The sequence below is a fragment of the Leuresthes tenuis genome, unplaced genomic scaffold (assembly GCF_036924035.1).
Source record: "Leuresthes tenuis unplaced genomic scaffold, fLeuTen1.0.hap1 SCAF_5, whole genome shotgun sequence".
In the NCBI taxonomy this organism is placed as follows: Eukaryota; Metazoa; Chordata; class Actinopteri; order Atheriniformes; family Atherinopsidae; genus Leuresthes; species Leuresthes tenuis.
In genome coordinates, this window is record NW_027325359.1 from 6,294,349 (window position 1) to 6,321,571 (window position 27,223).

Consider the following 27,223-nt stretch of genomic DNA (forward strand, 5'->3'; position numbering starts at 1 on the left):
TGCCACTGATTTGCAGTCCAGTTCTTGTGTCATTTGGCATAGCTCAGCCTTTTCTCCATGTTTCCCTTCCTTAATAATGGCTTCTTGACAGTCACCCTTCCATGGAGACCATTTCTGATGAGGCTTCAGCTAACAGTAGATGGATAATTTGAAGGGCCAAATGCATCTTTTATGCATCTTTTTTTTTTTTTTTAGCTTATAGCTCTTTGTGAACACCCTTGTTAGTGTAAAAATACAGTTTTATGTGTGTTAAACTGCAAGTAACAAAGGGCCTAAAGATATAATTTAAAATGGGTTCTTCGTAAAAATGTCTGTTTTACGATACAATGCTGGTTCATCCCTTCAGTTAGGTGCCTTTTTGTATGCTCACATGATTCAAGGTCAGGTATAAGGACTGGAAAAGATTGCAAGACAAGCTTGTTGGAAGGTAAGTATAAAAAGCTAAGTGGTGACACAAGACTTTTGCACAGTGGTATATATTATGTGTTGCTTCTACTGTGAACAACATTGCAATAAAACCCCAGGAATCCTTGAGAATGTTAAACTTGTTGGTAAAGATTTCATATCTCCAGACATATTGATAGTGGCATATTTGGGGTGCCCTACATTTGTGCCTTTGCCACTGAGTTTCCCTTTACTTTCCTCACACATTCTCTTTCCTCTTCACTGCACTATAACATCCTTCTTTCCATGAGACTGAGACAAAAAATATTTCATTTTCTGTTACGGGTGCCATTTTAACACAAAAACTACTTTATTAGGAGATCTATTTCTGTTTTTATAGTGTCACTGCAGGTGCAGTATTCAAGGTGATTTAAAAAAAAAAAAAAAAAAAGTCATACACAGTTACACCTGCATCGCAAAATTGCCCACTTGTGTTTGTGCCTTTATTCTACAAAACGTGAACTTTAACAGCCACACAAGCGGCTGTCTCTTCTCATAAGACTTAGTTTGTGGTAAGACAGACCTTGCATTACTTGGTGTTGAGAGTTAAGACTGAAACCTATTAACAGCCAGTGTGTTTTTATTTGCAGTGTCCTTGAGTAAGGCTTCAAATCCTCATCTGTTTGTTAACTGTTTGCTGTGTTATCCAAAGATTTAAACTCAAGCTCCTTATGAAGATCATTTTAATAAAAAATTTTGGTTTATGTCTGACCTAAATAAACTGAAAACTATAGAGGTCAGAGAGGGCTGCAGGCACATGTTTGCTCTCCTCTGAACCTGTGAGCTGGCCTGGCCTCATGCCTGGCATGGCTGGTACCTAAACAGCTCATTTAGAGCTCATTTCTGATCAGGGGATCCTTGTTCTTCCTTTCAGCTCCCACTCTCTGCTTTTATGTCTCACCCTCTGATTATCAGCTTCCCTTTAATCTGGATTCTATCTTTTGCTATTTTATCTCTATCTCTCATTGTCTCTTCAGCTTACCCTTTATTACACTTCCTTATCTAACCATGTCATCTGAACCTCTCCCCTGTTTTCTGCCTCACTATGTTTTGATCTGTTTTCTCTTTCTCCCTATTTGAGTTTTCTTTCTTCATACCTCTCTTCATGTCTGTCAGCTTTTTCCTTGCTCTCTTTTATGATTTCTCTCTCCGCTTTGCTTCTCTCCGCTCTGTGACCCTGCCCTGGCTGAAACACATGACAAGCACGCACATTCACAGACACTCCCTGGCTGAGATCAGCTGGCCTATTTGAGCTGTGCCGCATTGCACTGGGATCGTGAATGATTGTGTGTTTGACATGTACTGTGTACATTCACATGTGGACACACACTCATAAAAGTGTGTGACAGATTGTCTTCAGATGTGTGAAATAAAGTATTTGAGGCTCATGCATTTGTCACTGAGCCGTGACTTTAAAACTGAAATTCCATAACTTTCTGCATGTTCAAACTACAGCAGAGCATCTGGTATTGCATTTATGAAGTTGTTCCACCACATTGTACCATATAATATGATATGCAGTGAATGTTGAAATTAAATTTATAAAGCTTGAAAGTCTGAGCACTTGTAGCTTTTAAGAAGATAGAAAATCATTGAAATGATTCCCAGCTGCTTTTTGAGGGAGGTGAAACATCATAATGCATCACACATGAGCCAATGAACAATTTTGTTGAGATTGTGTTGATCCATTTGAATCTGTCAGATTTCCATGATTTAAAAGCCTCTGTGGAGGTTAAACTTTGACTGTGACATCCCTCCCCACCTCTCACATGTTCTTAGATCGCCGGCAGTGGTAGAAAGCCTGTGCAATATTCCCCTGTGGCACTTGAGAGGGAAAGTGCACTTCCTCCATTTTGCTGCTGCTTGCAATGATACCACATCAGACTGTGACAAGTTGTAATTTTGAGGCAAACTCTATTTTACTTAACTGCTGACACCAGATCACGAAACAAGCTCCAGTGTGACTAAAACTGCCTTTTCTTCTTTTTCAGGTGATGTAATTGTCTACATTAATGACATCTGTGTGCTGGGCACCACACACGCCGACGTTGTCAAGCTTTTCCAGTCTGTCCCGATTGGGCAGAGCGTGACCCTTGTGCTCTGCCGAGGATATCCTTTGCCCTTCGATCCTGAAGACCCAAGTGGTGCAGCAAGTACCTCCCTGACACCCATTGGCCTGGAGCACCGTCCACTGGTGGTGAACGGACGCGGCAGCTATGACCCATACCTGGAATACCTGTCCTTGAGCTCTCAGCTTCCTGGCCAAGCTCTTGCCCAGGCTGGAGCCTCTCATCCCGGGGACACACATCTGGACGGCTCCTCGCTGCCGCCCACCACACCTGGTTCAGCATCAGCACTCACGCCTCACAACGATAACGTGTCAATAGCCTCCTCTGGGACTGCAGGGGTTCCAGGGGCAACAGCACAAGCGGCAGAGCTGCTAACAGTTACCATGGTGAAGGGTGCAGAAGGATTTGGGTTCACAATTGCTGACAGTCCCACCGGTCAGCGAGTTAAACAGGTGATGTGTCAAACCTTTAGTCGCTCAGTAGACTGTCAATCAGCCCTAAATGAGTTCAGACATGCTCAATGGTATGATTTTATTCCACTCTCTGTGTGTCAGGAACAAAATGTGCTCTTTCAAGTGTGAAATCTCAGCAGTCAGCTAAACTCAGCAGCTGAGTTAATTTATAAATTAAACTTGAGGCAGAGTTAAAACAGCGGGTCAAGGAAAATTTAATTTGGTCAACGCAACTAGAGAGAGATTGAGGTAATAAGAGCAAACTGAGCTAAGCCCGGGTTGGATTTTCTATCTAATAATGAATGAAGAGAATCCTAAAAGTGCAGAGTAAAAAACCCTGACATGCATACTTTTAAAATGTAAATATTAACAAGGATGCTTGTTTTTGTGCTGTTAAACATCTCCACATCCAAATGAACAAGAACAACATCCCATCAGTTCTTTGTGTGTGATGATTAAGACTTAATTCATTAGTGTTGCAGTGTGTAACTTTTAGGGTGATCTATTGGCAGAAATGAAATGGTAAATTCATATTTAAGTTTTTCTTTGTGCTGTGTCATTGTGTTTTTATTAGCCTAGAATGACAGTTTTTTTTTAATGCTTCTATGCAATGGGTCGTCCTCCTCACCATTCACCCACTGGACACACAGGATATTTAAACAAATGAAAATATTCTGCCTGTGGAGTAAAATTATCACACCTTCCACAAAAATGTCATTATCTTAAATTAATTCCAAGTAGTTCAGATGGCCTGTAACCCTTTGACTGTTAAATTGGGAATATTTTGAACCTGAATATATAACTATTTGCCATTTTGAATAATTACAGTGTTATAATGGCAACTCTTCTGTGTGCGTTGTAGTTACAGCTTCTCTGCTGGTCAGTTTGGCCACATGTGCATGTTGCCCATGTCTGTGCCTTCAGAATAGGGCAAATTTAGAGACTTTTCTATAACCATAATGTTATCACGGTCAAAGACAAGGTTCAGTTTTAGTTTGGCGTGAGATGGTAAGACACCCAATGGTTGTTCAAGTTTTTTTATTCCACCTTTGATTTCAACATTAAATGATTCATTCAAGGAACATTTTTACGACAAGAATTGATTGTTTAGGTTTGAGATAAAGGGAGATGACTGAGGTGTCATGTTAATGAGACAGCAGCCTATCAAACGACACGATGGTGGATTTGTTGCTGTGCTGCAGGTGCTAGAGCCAGGCTCACAGGGAGCATCAGGGCTGATAGAGGGAGACCTGATCCTGGAGGTGAACCAGCAGCCAGTGGCTGCAGCTGGGCATGGACGAGTGGTGGAGATGCTCAAAGAGTGTCCTGTGGGAGCAGAAGCAACACTCCTCATACAGAGACCAGGAACAGGTGAGAGAAATAATATATTCTAGTTAATTTTCCCATCGACTCTTTGTCTGCTTGGTATTTAGTTCATATGCTTACAATATATTAAGACTCTTTTTGTTGTTCATTTATAAGTGCAACTTAGGAGCTTGTTGATAGCACCTAATAAAACTAGTCCTGTTTATAAAAGATTTGTAGCACAGATTCATAATAATTAAGAGCTTTTTGTTAATGTACGTTTTATTTACAAAAATGTGTAGTTTTTTGTTGTGTTGGAATTTGTTGTGTGTGTGTGTGTGTTTGTGTGTTCATTAACTTTCACATAATATTGAAAGTATGATCATCTTTGACTCTTAAACAGTCTCTGGTCTCTATATGGCTACTGCTGTAAGTTATAACAAAACAATTAATAACAAATCACAAGTGACATTTTGCTACCTTTCAAATACCAAGATAATTTTAGCTATATTAAAGAAGGGTCTAGTGCAAGAGCTAATTCCTGCTAAACATATGTTAGTAACTCATGACGACACACAAGTATCATCATACAGAACATCTTCAGGCCCAGCTGCAGCTTCTGGAGAGCGGAGTGGAGCAGGGCTGGCAGTGAGAACTGAGAGAGCAAAATAGATTTTGATTAGGATCATTTTGAAAAATGTTTATTTTTGGACAAATTCAAATCTCCGCAACTCTTTATTCTGAGTTTATTCAGGTCTCTCGACGAGAATAAATTTTTTTAATTGTAAATATCTCAGAAAATTGAATAATGATTTTGTCTGCTGCAAAACTTGGTAAATTGCAACATATTGTCTGTTGAAAAAATATCAAAATAAAGAAAGCAGTGTGGCGATTCAGGCCAATTTCAGAAAAATGTAACGTTAGTTTTTACCTCTGGGAAAGAAAATAAGAACAGAAATGCAATGAACAATAAATTTATGAACTTCATGTGTGCTGCCTCATTGAGAGAGTACAGAGAAATGTTACAGAGTGTAAGCAGATGTCACGCTAAGTGTTTTTGTGCGTCACACCATGTGTTCTTCTCAGTGTTTTCCAAATGCAGCTCTGTTGCCAACATGTTATGATGTCTTCCAGTAAAACGAACTGGAGCTGGTTTGGGCTTGTGTTTAAAAATGCAAAACATCAAATCCCAAATTAAGTAGAGTTGTGATGAGAGGTAGAATTAGAGTCACAGTAAGGTGTAGCGCAGCTAAGAGAGCAGTTTTAATCCCACAGGGGCTGCTCATCTTAAAAATAAATGCTGTTATTTTACTGAAATGGGCTTTAGACTGAATTTACTGAAGAGTGTCACATGGCTGGCAAAGAAGCTGAACTGAATGGTTTGATGCTGTTTGCCTACCAATAAAGACTGAGCTGAAACACTCTGACAAGCAGCCTTTCGCTGTTTCTGCATCCACTATGATGTGTTGATACTGTAGGAATTATTGTAATAAAACAAGAATAGAAATTTTAAAAATCTTCTCATAATGAACAAATCTGGTTGTACTGTCTTAGTTTGTGTGGGACAGCATCTCCTCCTACCCTCAACTTTTGAACAAACATTTAAATCTGATGTTACTGTTGGCTTTGTTTGTAGTTAGACAAAGAATTCAGGTCTGAGTAGCAGCCTCAGGTTGATTAACAAGGTCAGCACTGCAATCAGCCACTTCATTGCCACGATTATTTCTTCTGATCATGTTCAACATTGTCTGTTCAACTAGATTGTATGTATCAACACAGAGGAGAGAAAACCATTCAAATAAAGTTACTGGAAAAAAAACTGATTGAATTTCGTGGAGGGAAGGTTTGAGGGTGCAGACTTTTGCATTATTGCCAGAACAAATGTGGCCATTTCCCCTCTTCTTCCATTTCCTGCACAATTGGCCACCTGCAAGGAAATTAAGTTGCACAATGTGAGCTTTATCTGTTTGACATGTGTATTTGCACTGATTCTCTAAAAGGTGTTCTGGTCACAGGTCAGAATTTGACTTAATCATTTCCTCAGGCTGCCTCTACCATAAAATCATCTGATAAATTCACATTCCTAACCACACAATGATTCACTGTACAGCGAAGTTCAAGCTTCTGGATGAAAGTTAAATGACCCTTAGCTACTTATAGACACATAGCTCAAAATCTGATTCTCCATTTTTGATCCGGCATGTAGCAACTTTGTATTTCCATGTTTACTGTTGTGGTTTAGACTCTGGTTTCTCTAGAGTTAATTGCCTGGAGTGAAGTGTTAATTTGCATCGTTTCTGACATGATATCAGAACAATAAAGATGAATTATGGATATGCTCTCGTTTGCATTTCTCTTCTCATGAATTATATTTAATTAGGGATGAAAGTAATCAGTCTCATATATATATCAGTATCAATTAATTCACGTGTGACAGGAATTATTATTGAGACCCGGGAACCCATCGAAGACATTAGTGCTTTGTGAGACTACCTAATGTGAATAGTGCTGGGTGGTTTGCTGATTCTGCGTCAGTCCCAAAGTCTTTGTATGGTTTGTGGTATGCAGATGTTTGACAAATTTCAGCAGGGCCAAGAGAACTGAATGTGTGCTGTTTGTTCGCTCACAGTCAGTAACTTGATCATGTTAGAGCTGATTGAAGCTCTGGAGTTGATGACGAGCACAGATAACTGCAGCATTTCCAGTAGGAATAGAAAATAAAGCAGCTGCATGTGCGGATGTGTATGTGAGATCTAATGTGTTGCCACATGAGCCTCATTTGGCCATGCAGAGCCACCATCTGCCCCCTGGTGGATAATCACAGACACACACTGATGTTTTTTCTGAGAAACATTTAAAAAGCATACCCAAATTCAAAAAACAAATTGAGCTGCCTTGCACTCATAATACAGCACCACTTGCACCTACACAGATGTGTATTTGAGTTTAGTCATAAATGCACACAGCTACCCTCTTTTCTACATAGATGCCATTTCCTTCTTCAACCTCACCCATTTCTTTCAAACAGCTCAAGACAACAGCCCCACAGGGGCCATCATCCTGACACACCAGACACTGTGCTGACTTTTTGTTTGTCTGTCTCCATTCTGCAGGGTGAGAGAAAGGACAAGGTCCTTTACAATGGTTCTGAAGTGCAAAATGTCAGAAATATTTACGCATGTTTAAAGTGTAGGATTCATGTCCATTGCAGAGTATCAATGGAGTGTATGTTGACCCTGTGATTTCAGACGTGTGACTGAGAGCATTGTTGCTATCTGTAACACAGACATGGTGCCAGACTTGCGCCGCATGTGTGACTGTGTGTGTGTTCATGTGTGCGTGCGTGTTTGTGTCTGACTCCTTCACTGTGGCGTGGGCACTCTGCCAGAGTTCCACTGAGCTCTGGTCGTGTTCACAGCTCCATCCCCTGACACCCCAGCTCAAAGCAGAGCCAACCACAGACCAGAGACATTCTGCAGCACCAATGAGGATGCAGACTGGGGCTGTGAAGAAGAGTCTGTCGAGCTACACAAACCAATCAGGCGAATCTGAAGGCAATCCAGAACTCAGCAGGCTAGTCTGTGAGGCTGGACTGCCAGACGGTTTGACCACTGACTCGTGTGAGAGGCCACGTGAAGACTCTGTAAAAGTCATTTATTTGTTATTCATCAGCATGCAAAGGAGCACACCACACATCCGGAGCATATGCCAGTGAATTTTATTAGCATTTAAATTAAGCTGACATGCATCTATGAGGATGACGGTCCTCTTAAATATCAGTGGACAATTGCCTTGTAGCTCATACTTATTTCGTTCAGTGGGTCATTAAGGAAAGTTTTCTGAGAATGACTTATGAGATTTCCTTAAACACCTCCCCTAAGACCTGTATTCCCTGCAGAATGTGGTTATGAGTCCCATCCTCCCACAGAGGCCTCCCTCTGCTGCTGCCACTGTGCTGAATAATTTCAGCACCATGGATAGCGCTTTTTAAACTCCTATTGATGTTTATGGATTCAAGGATGGCAGTCCTTTTTGATTCCATTTTCAGCTCTTTTCGTTTCCCTCCACGCTCACAGATATCGCATCGATGGACGACATTTGGTCTCTGAATGGGAAAAATTCCCAGGCAGCAAAGTTGCTTTAATTGAGCAAATGGAGGAGGTCTGTGTGTCAAATGTGGGGAAAATAAAAGTGAGGGAAATTAATTTCAGCTTTCATTTTGGGTTCACATTGGCATGCAGTAATCTATTGTATTTAATTTTCTCCACTCTCCTCTTGCTTGATGATTGTGATATCATCCTGCTCTGTTGCTAAGTGCCCAGACCTTCATCTCACACATCTAAAGAGCAAGTGGATGCTATTGGAGAATATTTCCATAGTAATATTCTTCTCAGTGCCCTTTGACATTTCTCAGGAAATCTCATAAACTGAATAAATATTAATAGCTAAAGAAATCTTTAAAGAAGTTTTAGCTGGTACCCACATCTGTTAAAGGATTCGTGCAAGATATATATATGTGTTTATATGTTTCTATTGATATGTGTAAAAATTCAACTTTCTGCCTTGTAAAAATGTGTGTATGTGGGTTTTAGCAATGCAAATGTCCTGTATAAGGAGTCCCACAGGAGCTGTGTTGATGGGTGTTGTTGTGATATAGTGCTCGCTGCTTCATCATGCAGATAATATATGACTTACAGAGACACGTTTGTGTTTGATGGGGGTGGGGGTCTGTGCTTTTCTCTAGAGATAATGATGTAATTATGCTGAAAACAAATGCAACAACCAAAACCGTTAAGGAAGAGTTACCCAAAGTCAAAAGAGAAGAAAATTAAATCAGCAACCTGAGAACTTCTGTCGCCCATTAAAGGAAGAAGATTTTAGTTTTTTTTCATCTCAGTAGTAGACACCTTTGTCCCTGCAGCTGTTTTCGTTTGTATATTTTAGGGGTTTTTTTCTCCTGAAATTGTAACAGTTAATTTCAGTTTATTATCTGTTAACTGTGTTTTTCCTCTCTCCTCAGGCCACATCTCTCCGTGGAAGGCGTCCAAACAGGTGATGTTTCCATGTTCGTCTGTAAAGATCCTTGCCTGTCAAAGAGCTTTGGTTACCTCAGAGGTTTTTGTCCTGTACATCAACGTCAATTTTGACTTGGAGTACTTGTCAGTTTGATCAACTTAGATTTCACGTCTCAGCAGTTGGGAAAACGCTTCTCAGATTTAATGTGCACCTGTTGCTTCTTGTACAATCAGCTCACATTCATGTTAGACAGAAGATCTGACGCATTGGATCTCACCTCCTTTAAGTTTGTGAATATTGATTTGAATTCGTATTCACATCTGTCCTCTCTTAGATAGTAATTTTTTATTGCATAATTGAGTCACTGAAGCACAACATTTAACTAAATTTAGCTCACAACACACATGATGATCTGATTATTATTTATTGTTATTGTATTGTTACCCATCACTTAACATGTTATTTTGCTGTTTCTGTGCGCACTTAAGCTTGTAGTTGTTTCAATTTCCCTGACATTGTTTCCTTGACAAAAGGTTTAGGGAGGAGAGTGTGGCAACATAATTGAATTGAATATATATGTGTAAAAAAAAGAGAATGTGGACTGTCAATCTAAATGACACCAAATCAAATTACACATCCCTTTTTGTTCTTCTAGTTGCCTGACCAGTGGGACCCGCACGGCAGCCCTCAGGCGAACTTATCTGGTCCAGTCTTACCCCCTGGGATGCCTTTCCCAAACCAGCCACAACACCGCACATCTGTGCCGGATTCCACAGAAGGCTTCGACCTTAACAAACCTGACCCTTATGATCTTTATGAGAAGTCGAGGGCTATCTATGAGAGCAGACGTGAGTGCAGAAAACTTCAGTTTTTCTGTTGTTTGTAGCACATAACACAAGAACAACAGAATTAACCTTCATTGTCTGACTCAGGTCCTGAATACGAGGAGGTAGAGGTGCACCTGCTGAGGGAGAAGACGGGGTTCGGCTTTCGCATCCTTGGGGGAGACGAGGCCGTGCAGGCTGTGAGTCCGGACGCCCGTGACAAGGCTCGTATGGGACGGGCTGGACTACACACATATTTAACCCCATACACACCAGCTTCATCTGACATGCATCTACTCTCATCTCACACTCTGCATTCTGTATACCCATCGACCAGCATATCCTCCAGACTCCACACGCTGACTTGCACTCAAGCACCCTGACCCTCTAACTGCTCAGTACCTCCCATACTGAATAACGCCTTGATAACTTGTTCACGTTGTAAAACAGCATGCAAACTTTGATTCAGAGAGAATTCGACTGCTGAATGTTATGAAGGTTACGATGATCCAAAAGTATCTTACTAGCTAGATAATGCAATTATTCTGTGATTCCATTGTGTGTCTCATCATCTTCACCTTCATCTATGCTGCTAATATCAATTGTCTTTGAACAGATTGTTATTGGCGCTATAATAGAGAACACTCCTGCTGAGCGCGATGGGCGACTTCGACCAGGGGATGAGCTAATTTCCGTGGATAAAAATGTGGTTGCTGGGAAACCGCACAAATATGTTATAGACTTGATGCACGCAGCTGCTCGAAATGGTCAAGTCAGCTTGACTGTGAGAAGGAGAGTGCAAATGCCGGGTGAGGACCTGTTTTTTCTTTTTCTTTTTTTGCTCTTTTTTGTTGCATCTTTTCACACTTTACCAAGATTGCAGAACAAGCTGCACATTTCACTGGCATTAGATAAAAAATCACAGTTTGGACAGGACACACATGCTGACAGTCTGTGCGCAGGATCACTATGTACTTCTCACCCACTCAGTTTTTCTTTGGTAGCAGATCATACATACATCTATCCTTTGTTCATTGTGAGCACCGCAGTGGGCTGTGTGTTTTGTGTCTATCTTTGTATTTACATGGCCTGCAAGGGCTTGTGGTTACACAAGAGTCTTAACTGTCAACAGTTGAGCTGACTTTGACTGTGACAGAGATAGGGGTTTGAAAAGTGCAAGCATGATAACTGGAGACTGCATCTTTTGCTGCGTTCACCTTTTGAGCAGTTTTCACAACAAACAGACATGGTGTTTAAACTGGTCTGTTTTACAATAACAGAGGCGCCGCTTTGAATTACAATGTCTGCTCTCTTCAGGTGAACTTTGCCCAGTGAATGGTCGCAGCCCAGGTTCAGTGTCGACACAGCACAGCTCTCCGCGGAGCGATGCGGCCTCGGCTTCAGGACCTGCAGCAGTCATTGTCCCCATTGCCACCTCACACGCCGAGGGATCCGCCCTGCAAACCAGCGATGTGGTTATTCACCGCAAGGAGAACGAGGGCTTCGGCTTTGTCATCATCAGCTCCCTAAACAGGCCGGAGAATGCCACTGTCATCAGTGAGTTGCAGAGGGATTAATGTCTATCCTGAGCCCTAAAGGTTGTTTCAAAAAAAGAAATCCTAATTAGACAGCCTGATGACCAATAATGACGGAGACTGCAAAACAAGGAACTGGTTTTGCTAATTATACCAAGTGCTAAATGGAGAAAAAAGTTTTAAAAATACACAATTATACTGCAATGAATAATTTTAGAATATATTGGATAGATTTAAAAGATTTTCCATAACAGAGCACAAGTGTTACTAATTACCTGTGAGCGTCATGCCCCTCAACAGCAACTTAACGTCAGCTGTATGTCTCACTCCATCACAACCTCCGTTAACTGGGGTCAAGCTAAAACTTTAAAGATTGCCTTATTATTTAGTTCTTAATTCCATCTTAATTTCATACATATGTAGTGCATTAAACAGTGCTAAATGTGGCTTTTTCGGAAAATATGGTAACATTTTACTTGAGTGAGCTGATATCTTCTAACAGAATGCAGTAGTGTTCGGTAGACTTGGACTGAGGATGCACAAAACATCCTTTGTTTTATAAGTCCTGCGCTTAAACTTGTGTCGACCCCTCTATATTATAGAAGTCAACACATTATCACACATCATTGAGGATGCAATGTTGCATTTTAAACAGGTCCACAGGTTCAGAATTGTCTTATATTGAGACTTTTTAGTTTGCTCCTCAAGTGTCCATAAAATTCTAAACTCAAAATTGTTGTTTGGATGTTCGTGTTATAGACATTTGATATATGGGTATTCAAAAGTCAAATTTCTTAACAACTTTGAATAAACAAACCAATGAAGCGATCCAGTCACAAGTTATCACAATAATTGAAGTTGAAAAAAATGGCTGCACTGTTCACAATTATTACTGATGATTATTAGATTGGTTTTAATTGGGATTGGGATTACTTACTACAAGAACATATGTGTTATTAGGCCATTTTGACATCTCCATCTCAAAACTGTCAGCAACAATTACGTTGTTATTGTCCGTCTCCAGCTGTGCCCCATAAAATTGGACGCATTATTGAGGGTAGCCCTGCAGACAGGTGTGGGAAGCTGAAGGTGGGCGACCGGATCCTGGCTGTAAATGGACAGTCTATCATCAGCATGCCACATGCAGACATTGTCAAGCTCATTAAAGACGCTGGACTAACAGTCACACTGCACATCATACCAGAAGAGGGTAAGTATTTATACATGTGAGTTTAAATTAGATGTTGTTCCATTATTATTGTTCCGTTTGTATTCAAAGAAGACTAAAGGTCAACTTTGTCTTTCTCTTAATCTAAGATTGGCTTACAAGCGAAAGCTATAAAGATTATTTAACCTAAAAAGTCAAAGTAGTGTAATCTAAAGAGTTTGCAAAAGTGGTGTTCTCTGTAACTTAAAGGCTACAACGTCTCTCCAAGCAATATTTCCATACCAGTACCGCAGTCCTTGACATCCTGAACATGCTTAATTTTTTAGTCCATTTTAACCCCATTCCCTCAGAGCTAAATTTGCTTTTAAACAAGGTGAAATCCCCTTCTTTTCATTGCAGGTTCCCATTCTGGGCCCAGCTCAGAGAAACAGAGCCCTATGACCCATAAACACAGCCCGCAGACCCAGCCTAGTCCTGTAGCCCAGTCAAGCCAAGGAGGCCCCCAGACGGGCCAAATGGCCCCTCAGCCAGGCCAAACGGCCACTCAGCCTGGTCAAGCACCGGCTCAACCTGGCCAGACACCAGCTCAGACAAACCAAACAGTGACTGGCCCTCCTGCACCAGCAGCCTCCCAGCCTACACCAGCTGGAACTCAGCAGAGCCCGGTCACTCAGCCCTCTGGACTCCCTCCACAGCTCTACCTCCATGACGGCAGGTGAGATGGTGCTCAAAAGATTTTTCTGTACAACAGATAAGCTGTGTGTGTATAGGAGAGTGTGCCTCTTCCTCTCCTTGCGTACCAGTAGGTTCACGAGGAAACCTGTGACTGCAGACAGCTTTGGTCCCAGTCAGATTCAGGCTGGCCTTGTTGCATAACATCACTTAGCGCCTACAGTGTCTGTGAATAATTTACCATACGGTATCTCTTCTATAATTCAGAGGCCCAGCAATCAGACCCAGTTACGTGTCAAAACTATGAAAGTGTGATAGATATGAGTCTCAGATCAAGACAATAGACAAGCACTCCCAGAGCTGTAGATGTATACTTATTTTCAAAGTGGGACTTTGATAGAAGTTTCAACACTGAAGCTGATGTTTCCGTCCTTCCTCTGACGGTTCTCTTCATCTGCACACAGGCAGTAATTCTTGTTCAGCAGTCTATTTTCTCATATTGCATGCTAAGCCCAAGTTGCTGCTTCACTGATCTCCACTGTTAGGGACACTGTCCACTTTCTGAGAAAAACACCTGGATGTGAGGTTGTTTCTGGAGAACCTATGGATCTTTTACTCGTCTTAAAAACGGTGCCCTCTCCATCCTTACACAAACCAAACCTCTCAATCTCTTGACATTTTTAATCCTTTCAGGTCAGAGGTAAAAGCAAGACAGGATGTCAAACCTGACTTCCGCCATCCTCCTTTCACTGACTATCGGCAACCTCCCGTTGACTATCGTCACCCTCCAGTAACTGATTATCGTCAGCCGCCAACGCTGGACTACCGACACCCACCTGGCCTGCTGGACTTCAGACAGCACCCTGCAGCCGCACAGTTCCCTTTGGGGATTCCTGCTGACTTCAGACTACAGGTAGAGCTAAATCAAGAGCTGTCAGCTTATGCTTGGCATACATCCTTCATTCGTCTACAGGTTTAGGTATTTATTTATTAAAGTCATTGTGAGTCTTAATTTTGTCCTGCAGGACTATGATTACTTCACAGTGGAGCTGGAGAAAAGCACAAAGGGCTTCGGCTTCAGTATCCGCGGGGGCAGAGAGTACAGCATGGACCTATTTGTTTTGCGCCTTGCAGAGGATGGTCCCGCTATAAGAAATGGAAGGATGAGGGTGAGATTTAGGAAACTATTGAATGAAAAAATTAAAAATTGAGATATTTTCTTTGGAATAAAGAACATTTTAATGAATTGTATTCCCATTTCTTTTCATACATTCCATTTTTATATTTTCAAGTACTGTGTAAAATTATTTTATCTTATCTTTTCTTATCTTTAAAAAGTTGCTGTTCTGTTGAAGAAATGTTGGAAGAATGAGATTAATCCCATCTCAAATGTAGACGAGTGTCCTTTGTAAAGCCCATCTCTCCTAGCATGCTCTTTAGATTAAGATACGATGTCACACTATGTACCAAAGGCATACATCCATTCTTGGATACATTTGAAATTAAACAGAGCATCGATTTGCCATCTGCTGGAGTAAGTATAAATACTTACTTCTCAATGACTGATTCAGCCCCCACTTACCCTTAGCATTCGATATAACCCCAATTCCAGAAAATGTTGGGACACTATAAAATATAAATAAAAACTTAAAGTAATGATTTGCAAATTTCATAAACCAATATTTTATTCCCAAAAGAACAGAAATCGTTTTACCATTTAACAGAAAAATATTTGGTCATCTTGAATTTAATGGCAGTAACATTCTTCCAAAAAGTTGGGACAGGGGCATGGTTACCACTGTGTAGCATCTCCTCTTCTTTTTCTGATATAGGATTTTAACTGCTAAAATGTTCTGGCTCTTCTGTGTCGTATTTTAAATTTCATGACTAGCCGAATGCCCTGTGATGGACTGGCAGCCACTTCAGGGTTTACTTGCCTCTCGCCCAATGACAGCTGGGATAGGCTCCAGCCCCCCCGCGACCCTGAGTTGGATTAAGCGGTTATAGAAAATGGATGAATGGATGACGAGCCAAATTTTTCTAGTTGGTAAAAAAAATCTGGACTGCAGGCAGACCAGTCCAGCACCCCTGGACTCCTGTACAACAAAGCAATGCTGTTATAATAGCTGCACTATGCAGTTTAGCATTGTCTTTCTGAAATATGCAAGGCCTTCCCTGTAAAAGGAATCTGGAGCATATTTTGTTATAAAACCTGTATACATCTTTCACAGACTTCCAACATAACAGCTTTCCACTCTGCCTCAGTCCATAAAACAGCAGCATTTCTGGATCATGTTCACATATGGCTGCTTTTTTGCATGAGCTCTAACTTGCATTTATGGATGGCACAGTGAACTGTGTTCACAGACAATGATTTCTGAGAGTGTTCCTTAACCCATGCAGTGATTTCCATGACAGCGATGCAGTGCCATGTGAGGGCCCAAATATCACAGGCATCCAAAACTGATCTCAGAAGTTCTGTTGTGAATAATTTATAAGATTTGCAAATAATTCTATTCAGTTTTTGTTTGCATTCTATACAGTGTCCCAACTTTTTGGAACTTGGGTTATAGGACTTATTGTTGTGTTGCTCAGTAGAGAAAAGAAAAGTTAACCTCCTGCAGATAAACAGAGGTTGACAGAAACTGACCCGGTTCTGTGTATGTCTTCTCCAGGTAGGAGATCAGATTATAGAGATTAACGGGGACAGCACTCGGGACATGACTCATGCTCGCGCCATTGAACTCATCAAAGCAGGTGGCAGACGGGTCAGGCTACTGCTGAAGAGAGGCACAGGACAAGTGCCAGAATATGGTGGGTTTTCCTGGCAGAAATGGAAGTTACTAAATGTACCATTATTTCCACTCTATTTCCTGTTTTAGTCCTTGACCTGACTTCTCTCTCACCAAAGAGTTATTGTTTATCATTCAGCATTACTGTTTTGTAACCAAGCTGTTTTTTTCCACAAGTTGTTCATGTTTTACTTAGGAACATATTAACATACATCAATATCTTTCTGCACTATCCTCCTTGCCTTTCTGTTCTGACTCCTCAAGCGTCTCTTGATGTGAAAAGCTTTTTTTGGTCAATCAGTAGATACTATACAGAAACAACCTGCTCTACAGCCCTCATGAATTGTAACAGCTCTGCTTTAAGTCTAATGATTGGTATAGGCTTTTACTTGCCTTCCCTCAGGAATGGTACCTTCCAACCTCTCCATGTGCATGAAAGGTGACACACTAAGCTCCCCCTATTTCTTCCTAATGGGCCACTCTAAAGACACGGTTTGTGAAAAATTGCATGTCTCTCTCTCCATACTGATTAATCTGTGTGGTCTGTAGATATGCTCTCTGCATGCATTCGTGTGTATGTGTGCGTGATCATTTCTGCATGGGGGAAAATTGCAGCCAAGTTTGAATCTATGAGTTTGTGCGCTGTAGTAGGAGAGCAATATGGTTTGAAGAGACCCTTTAGATGAACTTGTGTCATGTTGATGAGAGCTGTGAAGTAGTCGGTGTGAAATCTATGTGCTCAAAGCTCCCCTGGATCAGTCCATCACACAACTATAAACATGTGAATTATCCTCAAGTACTGAATGAATCCTGGCTAATCATGCATATTTGCATGCAGCTTTGTCTGATATTAAATGAAAAGATAATATATCTCTCTTCCTGTCTGATTTATTTTCTCCTCAGCTTTCGTTCTGTTGGTTTGCATGTGCATGTTGGATGTTCATTTATTTAATTTTAGTCATCTTAAAATTGTTTTCTTCCCATCCTGACAGACAGTGCCAGCCCCTGGGATTCCTTTTCTACAGCCCACTCTGCCCTGCAGGAAGTGACCATGGAGCCTCGCCTGAATCCATCGCTGTCCTCCCATCCAGTCTCAGCCCCAGACCCTCTTCATCAGCTCCCTCTAGAGGCCACAGTGTGCATGGCAGACAAAGCTCCAACCCTGACAGACCACAGCTCCATTAGAGGGGCGACAGGTGGCAGGTCCACCGAGCAAAAATGCATCATCAGGGGGCAGGCAACCCCGCAGGGGTCTGGACAGTTGGACTGTGGACCTGGTGACAGGCAGCCTCGGGCTTTGCCTCCCAAAGCTGTTGTGGGAAGGTCCATTGAGAGAAGGGAGACTTGCTCCCCCTGCTGTGAGAGAAAGGGCTTGCAAACACAGGCGGTGAGCACTGTTTGGCCCTGGGACCCGTATGTGAGTGTGAATTTGAATGGAGCATCTCTGGGCAGTGGAGATGGACACGTCAGCCTCCAGGAGAGGCTGGTGTCCAGAGGCCTGTTTTCCAGAGAAGATGAGAGGGCCAGAGGCCACAGTGGACTCTGCTGTCCCTCTAAAACAATTGATGGTCCTTCAGCAAGAAGTGCAGCTGCATCCCCAGGGCCCTGGAACATCCCTGGGTCTGACAAACTGCCTGGCACCCTGAGATCATGGACCTCCACAGTAAGCAGGTAGAATGGATCCTTAGGGGCTGGATCACACTGTATGGCTCCACACTCCGAGAGAAAAGCATCTCCCTTGGCATCTCTGTCCTGTTTTCTTCTCCATCTGCTCGTGAAGTCTTGTTTTTATGTTTTATTTGTTCTTACAAGATAATTCTTACACCCATTACCTTAAAGAACAGAAAAAAGTTCACAGTATAAACCTGATGAAGACCCTCACATGTGAACGCTGACATTCTGATCACAGAAGGAGCAACAGTGTCTCACTCTGAGTGGAGCTGCGCACCTTTGACTGCTCATCTCCATCTGGCTTTGACTGGTTAGTCCAGTATGGCCTGATCCAAGAGATCTTTACTTCTACTCCATTTCTGCGGGGAGTGGGAAGATTAAGACTATCCGTCTGTCAGATGGAGGCAGTGACACTAAAACTCTGTCTCAAATGACAGCCTGCTTAACCCGACATATGTTACATGCAAACAATATATAACATAATGTAAATGTAAAGATGTGAAAAATATGTACATTTGGTAAACTCAAAAACAGACCTGTTGGTGTTTTGAGGTAGTGTTGTAGTTGGGTACATCATACAAAATAAAAAAAAAGAGAGAGACAAATAACCCGGGACAGTATTTTAGAATCACTGTTTCCATGGCCTCGTCTATAACTACATATCAAAGACTGCGAAAGTCACCAAACCCGGACCGCTGAGGGAGGCAGTGTTTGTGTGCATGGATATGAAACACTATGTCATTAGAGAGACTCACAAGTCTTTTAAAGGAAGAACATGGTGAGAGCATCATCTGTGGAGCAGACAAGTTGGTATTTATGAGACAAAAGGAATCTTCTTTTTCATCACGTTTGAATGACTGGGAACAGTCGGCTTAGTAAGAACTCGTACTACTCCTCTGAGTCATGTACACGATCTGATTGTCGGTCATCGTGCAGAAAATTAAGCTGTGTTGTATTCATTTAATATCCAACAGGAAAACTTTGTCCATTCTCCCATTTCTATGCCTTTTACTGTGCTTAGTTTACCACATCACTGTGGGAGAGGGGAAGAGGAGGCCGATTGTCATGAAGTGGGGCGGAGTGCCTTACTCAAACTATTGCAGAGCTGTTGCTTTTGTGACTTGTGTTGGGAACTTGGTGATCATGCACACGTCAGCAAACTGCTGAATTGTGGAACCAGTTTGTTTTTTTCTTACATAACGCCAAGCAGTATATATCTTGATGCACTCTCAGCTGTAAAGCTTATCAGTGTCAATGATCGCCCTTGTCCCCGAGCGCTTTTGAAAGGAGAGAAACGTAGCCTGTAGTATCACATCCTCCTCTCGGTCATGTAGGTGTGAAGAGCCGTTTATCAGCGTGGACCATGGTTCCTGTATTTCAACTTTGCTCTGTAAGAAGACATTAAATGTGCATTATTGCTGGCAGAACCAGTGCCCACTGTATTTACATCCAAGATTTTTGATGATCCGCAAAAGTCAAAAGCATTCAAAATTTTGTTTATTCACAAGATCTTGTGTCTGGCAGAGGTTGAGGCATGCTGCTGTTTAACGGAGACACTCAAGATGAAGTCACACTCCTGCATTTCTCCATTTGAAAATCATCTCTCAGCAAGTTGTTTGTCCTTTCTTAAAAAATGAACCATCAGAGCTTTTGAGTACCGGAACGACAGATGACACGTTGTGACAGTTTGACTGAACGCAGCATGATGGCACACTCATGCTTTTAGCAAAGCAACGCACCTGCATACTGGGAGATCACCGGGACTGATCTTGATCCGCAGTAAAATATGATCTGGATGTTTCTGATCTGACTGAACTATGGTTTATGTGAAAAACTGGTTAACATGTTAGCGAGGAGCATGACAACATGCCATTAGGCTGTAGAAATGTGTTTACTGTGTGTACAAATGTCAGTTTAGAACCACTGAGAGAACACATCATCTCCATCCAGGCCGTCCCCCTGCCTGCTGTGACTGGATTTGTACACAGAAACAAAAAACTGCTTATCGGAGCCTGTGAAGGACGGCACGTTCATAAATCCCCATTGAGATCAAGTATAACTGTGTAGTGTTAATTGTGTACTATTCACCTTGTACAGCTGTATTCCTACAAATATGGTTTACTGTATCATTGATACTGTAGTTTCAAAGACGTGAACAACTATTTTTATGAAATGCGACAGTACTGATATATTACATTTTGCTAAAAAACAAAAAACTTGTTTACTAAAAGATATTCTGAAATACTGTCAAATAAACTCTTGACATGGTGTAAAATATTCTCAAGAGATTTTTACTAAAACTGACACCAGAGGCTGAAACGATGCTAATTTGCAAGCTTCATCGATTGCACACACAAAGAAAGGTAGATGATCGCAGTTTTCAGCTTCTCAAACGTGTTCTTTTATTATACGTTTAACTTATAAATGTGTTTCTCTAGGATTTAAACTGATCGGAAAAATAATAATAAACTGCAACATTTTGGGCAGTGGGACTCTGAGCAATGCTATCGTCGAACAATCAGAAAATAAACTCATCTTTGCAGATGAAGGTGAGCCTGTGCAGCAGAGATAGAGCAACTTTAAGATCTGTTCACTCTATTCTCCTTTAAAGGCCTTAGACAAACACACACAGGTTTAACCTTTATTGGACCTAATGGGAACTTGTAGTGTGAGGAAGATTTCAAGAAGGCAAACTGCACAAAGAGGTCGAATTAGCCAGAATAAGTGAAGATATGTCGGCCTATGTCAGGCCTGTAGGCGACCATCATATTCTATATTCTCTGACGTTTTCCAGTGATAGTGATAGAAAATTAGTGAATGTATGGACTACAATCCTTCTCACGCGGATGGACAGTCGCATCTGAATTTGTCATCCACGTAATTAAAAAAGAAGTTTTAAAAAAAATATACACCACAAAGCAGAGCCACTTTTTAAAAAAAGACGACTTGTAAACATTTCCCCAGAATCTTGTTGCTATCAGTGTGTCGGGTTGGGTGAGTCCTGTGAGCTGCCGAGTTGTTTTCTCAATGCTCAGCGTAACCGTCTGTAGGAACCTCAGTTTGACCGTCCTCCTGTATATTCAGGGGAGCCTGAAGAGAGAGGAGAAAAGAACAAAAACATCAAGACAGGGCCGTATTTCATTTGTAGAGTTACTCTGGAGAGTTATTTCAAAGTGACTCCACCCGTGAGGCTCTTTCTTACATTCAGATGTCTGTAGACTCCCATTTGGAAACGGCAGCAGATCACATCAACCAAGAATCCCACCATCCCATGGATCATCCCTGCAAAAGAAGAACGATCCGACTGAAACACTGGTGACCATGTGGGGGGGGCGCGGTTAGAGGGGGTTGCTCCTTTTTACATGTTGGAGGACATTAAATTAAGATGGCAGTCTGCATTTCAAAGTCCACGAATAACACATTCAGCGTGATTTTTTTGTCATGCCACTTTATGAACCACTGACATTAGAATCTACTATTTAAACATTATTTATTGCCAGTAATTCCATCATTCTCAGGAAAACAAATGAGAACACCTAATGAATATTTGGGTTGGAAGATTTTAAGTCTGAAGTCCTCTTTCAAGTGGTATATGAATGGAGATGGAGATCAAATCCCTGGTTATGAATAAGTTTGCTCAAAAGTGTATGATCTACATTACAGGTGATCTTTTTCACATGAAATATGCTTTAATACAAAAGGTTTTCACAGTGTAGCACAGGCTCCAAAGCTGTTTCAGAGGAGGCTCGGTGAACAGGTGAGGATACGTTTTACTGCTCTGTGACAGAAGCTCAGATACATCAGCCAACAGAGGAATTGACTGTTTTTCCAAAAGCCAGAAACTAGGACTAATACCTGATGCGCAGATGTTTGATATGTCAGAGAGCAGCATGTGATTACCTTGGCCCAGCTGCCGAGGTTTCCTGACCTCAGATAGGTTATTTATGGTGATGCAGTTGTGCTAAAACAGACTCACTTTGCTGGGTTTCTTTTTTTCTTCTTGTGCTTGAAAGAAGCACAGAAACACAGCTTTGGATGTCCCGAAATCTGCAAAGTGCAATTCCCCATCACAACTGCACTCCTGTGCAAGAACACTGTGATTTTACCTTAAAAATATGGATAGATATCTGGGCTTAAATACCTCTGCTTCAACCTCCTTTTTGAAATGAATAAAATATACAAAGGTGGCTGCTACAAATGCAGAAAACCCAGCTCTACTTCCTGCGTTTGGCTGTTCTTGGCTCCCACTTGGCTGTGAAATGTGAAAGACTCAGCAGAACAGCTCGTTCTGAGGTCACGAAAGCACAAGGATTTTTATTTTCATGTGATTCAACGCTAATGAAAGCATGGCTACGAATATCATTTTAACTTTTTGCTGAGGCTGCATCTTCAAGATGATTATGTCGTGAGTTCAGTTTTCAAAGAGTGGATTTATCTACCTGTGGTGGAGAAGATTCCCCCGACGATGCCGCAGAGTCTGACGAGAAACTGCCAGAGAGGCATGTGCTGCTCAGTGACTTTGACCATTAGTGAGCTGATATCGTATTTCATAAAGATCCCTGAGACGCCATGGCTGCCTGCAGCATGGTTTATCGCTCGTTCCTGCAGGAAGAGAGGAATACAGACCTTCACCACAGTGACACGGAGTCAACCACAATGCTGCACAAATGTACAACCAATAAACCTACCCTCTCTGTGACAGAGAACTGATGCGTTTCAGCAGAAACTTTATAGGTGTTCAGCTTAGTGGGCACGATGGTGATGAAGTACTGAAACATGTGGTTAGCTAGAGAGAAGCATCAATAAACTGTTAATACTAAAACAAACATACTAAGAGCATTAATAAAGATAAAACAGAACAATGGAGTAAAAGCTGGCTTTCCACTGCAAGAACTAAGAGGAAGATTGTGCCTCTGAGCCTTTCTGTCAGACTCCCAAAGTTCTGTGAAGGGAACTGAGATGTTTGGTGTTTGTCGCATCATTCTGCAGCTGATGTTTGAGAGGGCAGCAATTTAGTTCTGACAGGCTGCTAGTTTGTGCTTTTTCTGAGTTTAACCACTGAATGTCAAGCCCCTCAGTCAACTATTTTTCAGGACCACTCAGAAGTACCACCCTAGATTATTTTTTCTCTGACAACCAGCATTGCCTGCATTATGAACATGAAAAAAGTTACTGTAAAATTGCCTGCTAGTTCCTGTAGTGGAAATCTCCTGATGTTTAACAATACAGACTCACAGTCGGGAGAGATTTTCTCCGTGCCGTCCAGAGGGCTGATAATACCAGGGATCGCTTCTCCGAAGGACAGGTGATCAATCCGATGGGAGAAGTTGTAAGCTACGACACCATCAAGATCAGGTGAATACCAGTGCTTTATCCTATGTGTGTAAGGAACCACAACTATACTGTACAGTGCGAGTTTAATAAATACATATAGTTGAGAAGAAAAAAAACTCACAGTCATGGCTGACGAGGGCAGCCAGATGTGCGTGGCCTCTGGGGTGCGGGATGGACCTGCGTAGGGATCAAAGGGTCAAAGTCGGCCTCTGAAAAGTTTCTGCTCTGTGATAGTGATAATCTGCATGTTGCACACCATCTACAGCTCAACAAGGTAAAGTGAGCCATAAGAGTCAATATATCGACAGGACTGTCTTATAGGCGCAGGTACATACTTGCCAACAGTAATGTGGAAATTTCCTGCCACTTTGTTGACGTACAGATGTCCATGTATCCTGCAGGCACTGTGAGAACTGGAGCCGTCCGCACTGAGGGAGGAAGGTTAACAACAACATGGCTGAAAACTTCCAGGTTCATCAGCGTGAACACATTTACTGCAGATCATCTTGAAGGTTCAGTACCTTCGAATCTGACCAGGAGGGGCTCCTTTTATCGCAGCCTTAAAGAGCACATCCTGCAGAGAGTGTTCAACTCTCAGACGCTCCTGGATGTGCAGAAGAGTCCTGACAGAGAAGGATGAAAAACAGCAAAGATGAAGTCGGGATGAGATTCAATCAGGTAAATTCTTTGTCAAACATCACATCATATGATCATGGGTGCAAAATGGATTATTTATAAAATACACCGTTGGATGAGTAGCAGTTTTTTCCTTTTCAGTGTAACGGACATCGTGTAATATTGTTCAAACTTTACAAGATATCACATGTAAGGAAAGGTTCATTCTTATCTTACATGTGCCATAATCTTTGATCTGATGAAAGCTCAAAGTCGACCTGAAATGTAAAAAAAAAATTAAAATAAATCAACTGTCAGAAAAGAATACAGAAGTTATAGGAAATTAAAATATCATGCGTTTCTATTGGTAAATCAGTAAGAAAAGCTTAGACTCACTGGTTCATACTTCAAACCATCTGATGCGACCATGGTCTCTGCCAGATCCAAGACATCCGCTCCTATATCTGCATCCAACCACGCAGGACAGTTGTCACATCGGTGACCACACAGTCAGATTTTTATCACTTTGCTCAAGGGACGATATTTTAGCACCGCCATAACATGCCTTCCTCAATACTATTTAAAGTAACAAATTCATCTGGTAAAATAGTGTTTATTCAGTCTATCTTAATGGACTAATGAATACTAATGGCAATGTAATTAAATAATAAATAAATGGCGTATTTAATCCTAAAAAATCCTAAGAAATACAAGAACATGTAATGGTGTTAAGGTTAAAAGTGAACGGTTTAATGTTACATTTTTCACTAGCATTATCAATTTAGCTAATTATGTTTTCCTCCATGTCCTCCAGCGCTACAGCACAGCCATTTTAAAACGTTCGTTTTCAGATGAGCATTTACTTCTGCCTCGTTTTTGTGCCAGACCAGCCCGTAGTAAACAGGACACTCTGCAAAAATGTGTGCTTAGAGCTCAAGAGTTAAATCTTCTGAGAAAATAAAGGCTCAAATAAAAATAAAAATAAAAAACATATTGTTTTAGAAGCAAAAATTCAAATTATTCCAGCAATTTCATTACTTCATCATACTGAAAATATAGACTTCACACATATTGCAATATGAGTGTTTTTTACTGGAATTTGTTTTGTTTTGTTTTGCTTTCAGTTCTACTCAGTAATAGATCTTTGAAAATAAGAAAAAAAAAGGCCAATTTCTTATGAAAATCCATCTTAAATGTTCTATGATGACATACATATCTGTCCATTCAACCAAAATGATACGTACACACAGTGGCACAAAAAGTGGGTATGCACTATATGCGGCGCATTGGGGAACTGCACTAGAAAGAGTGCCAGAGCAATCGTGGAAAAGTAATTTCGAGTAGGCATTTTCTTAATTTAACAGCTTTTCTGCATGTGTAAATGATAAGATCAATAACAAAGGCACATTACTGATTGGGTGCCCCATCCCTCTTCACACCCCCTTGCCACACAAAACACTGGCACTACATGACTACATAATCGAAAGTCATTGTAACCTTATTACTGTAATCTGATTACAGTAATCTGATCAATCTGATTACAGCAATATGAGTAATCTGACTACAATAATCTGAGTACTCTGATTACAGTTATCCAACTATGATAATGAGTAATCTGGTTACTTTACTCCAATTACAGTAACTTTTTACTGTAATCCGATTACTGTAACCTTATTACAGTATTTTGATTACTCTAACCTTATTACTGTAATCTGATACTGTAAATTTATCATTGAATTGTTATGAATGGGGGGCGCCAGTCATATGCCTGCATAACCCTCAGAAAGTAGGTAGATGCACCCCTGCGTGCACAACATTTTTAAGGACAGTAGCCTTTTTGAACCCTCAGCTTGCTCTAACACTCAAGAATTAAATGAAAATTTGATCGGTTAATGGAGTCGGTCAATATAATCGATATATGTACTTACATTGGCATCTCATCGCCACTGTGATGTCCACATTTATCCTCAGTTTGCTGTAAATGAAGGACAGCTGCAGTTAGGTGACATCAGTACTTTAAAATGAGAACGTGCAGCTTCTACCTGCTGAAGTCTTTGTCCACCTCATACTCGTACTTCATCCATGTGTTTCTGTACACAAAGAATTCCAGGAAGGCAAGGACAGCCATGAGGGTGAAAGCTATCAGAGACACTGGAGAGAGTTTCAGAGTGAGACTTGTGTGAATGGCTCATAGCAGCTGTGTTTGCAGCAACTTGGGTGTCTGTACCTGTTCCGCCGCTGGCTGTGGACTCCACGTAGCTCTCGGGCACTTTAGGAAAGGCGTCCAACTCCTTCACCAGGGTCAGAGCCTTCTTCCTCGTCAGTCTCCTCATCTTGGGACCAGCAGCAGAGGTGTAACACCGTCATAAAGCGCCGGCTAGTGTGTTGTGGTAAAGTAACGTTTAGTAACACGTCTGTTTTCTGTCGTCCACCATGACAGCTACCGAGACAACCGTGTTAGCTAGTTAGCCTGCTAGCCGGTTTAACCGCAACACAAACGGCTGATCTTTTAGGGTTACAATAAATTGCGTAAAATTGCATAAAACGTTATTTTTTTTGCGATTGAGGGTCTTCTGTCCACTGCAGGTCAAGAAATCAGCAACACCAAGGAAGTAACAGGGGTGTTGATGACGTGCTGCTGTCGCTTTTAACCCTGTTTGTCTGGAAAGAAAATTCTGCTGTTTCGTGTCAGCGCCCTCTAGCGGTGATCAGTGTCCGCGATGTGTGCAGGTTCTGAGTATGAATTTTTGGTTTCCGATAAATAAAAGAGAAAATAAATCTTGAACCATGCAAGTTTGGCTCTGAGTCACTCATTGTTTTGACTGCGTGCAAAAAAAGAATTGAATCACTTATTTTGGAGCCCGTGCAGACTCTTTATGATCTGTAGAGACAGTTTAGTTCTTGTGCTTGCATCTTCTTTGCTTTCTACGCTTATAAATATGCATTTATGAACCCTTCCCAAACGTACTGCTGAGCATGAGGATATTATTGTTAACACATCCTAATCTTGTCAGTTATTCACAGTGAATTAGTGTCTTCTTGTCAGAACTCATACAATGTCTCATCACAACACACCTTTGATGTGAACATACAATTGTAGTTTTTGATTAATATACCATTTGCATCTCACAGAGAAATGAAAAACTAAGCTATAACATTATAAAATAGCTTTTTTTAAACAAAGAAAATATTCCTTTTCAAATGCAAAGAGCATCCTTATCAAGCTGCATGGGACATTCATGAAGGCTTTAAGAAAAATAGAGTTAAGAGCCTGTAAAATAATAATACTGGTGCACAACCTTTCAAAAGTGAGATAACAGTGTAGT

General features: G+C 41.3%; 2 protein-coding genes across 6 annotated transcripts in view; one reads left to right on the plus strand and one right to left on the minus strand.

Moving 5' to 3' along the window:
• The window catches only part of magi2b (membrane associated guanylate kinase, WW and PDZ domain containing 2b), an 82,324-nt gene extending 62,547 nt beyond the window's left edge, over positions 1-19,777 (plus strand). For 3 of the 5 annotated variants that reach the window (XM_072385619.1, XM_072385624.1, XM_072385622.1), the window contains exons 10-22: positions 2,436-2,965; positions 4,168-4,336; positions 9,291-9,322; positions 9,942-10,134; positions 10,219-10,334; positions 10,727-10,919; positions 11,428-11,667; positions 12,670-12,855; positions 13,213-13,528; positions 14,179-14,398; positions 14,511-14,654; positions 16,161-16,299; positions 17,270-19,777. In XM_072385619.1, the coding sequence (XP_072241720.1) occupies positions 2,436-2,965; positions 4,168-4,336; positions 9,291-9,322; positions 9,942-10,134; positions 10,219-10,334; positions 10,727-10,919; positions 11,428-11,667; positions 12,670-12,855; positions 13,213-13,528; positions 14,179-14,398; positions 14,511-14,654; positions 16,161-16,299; positions 17,270-17,952 (3,161 nt within the window). In that variant the 3' untranslated portion in view covers positions 17,953-19,777. Of the gene's footprint in view, positions 1-2,435; positions 2,966-4,167; positions 4,337-9,290; positions 9,323-9,941; positions 10,135-10,218; positions 10,335-10,726; positions 10,920-11,427; positions 11,668-12,669; positions 12,856-13,212; positions 13,529-14,178; positions 14,399-14,510; positions 14,655-16,160; positions 16,300-16,680; positions 16,770-17,269 lie in introns of all 5 variants that reach the window. The other 2 variants (XM_072385623.1, XM_072385620.1) reach the window with 2 other exon arrangements.
• Positions 19,778-20,325: 548 nt separating this feature from the next.
• LOC140306963 (endoplasmic reticulum-Golgi intermediate compartment protein 2-like) lies at positions 20,326-26,570 on the minus strand. The gene is made up of 13 exons (XM_072385625.1): positions 26,125-26,570; positions 25,940-26,048; positions 25,826-25,872; positions 24,294-24,361; positions 24,135-24,175; positions 23,804-23,905; positions 23,618-23,710; positions 23,404-23,459; positions 23,184-23,282; positions 22,637-22,734; positions 22,388-22,550; positions 21,151-21,230; positions 20,326-21,038 (listed from the first exon to the last, which is right to left on the minus strand). Exons 1-13 carry the CDS (start codon positions 26,228-26,230, stop codon positions 20,973-20,975), a joined length of 1,128 nt encoding a protein of 375 aa, XP_072241726.1. The 5' UTR covers positions 26,231-26,570; the 3' UTR covers positions 20,326-20,972.
• Between the last annotated feature and the right edge of the window lie 653 nt (positions 26,571-27,223).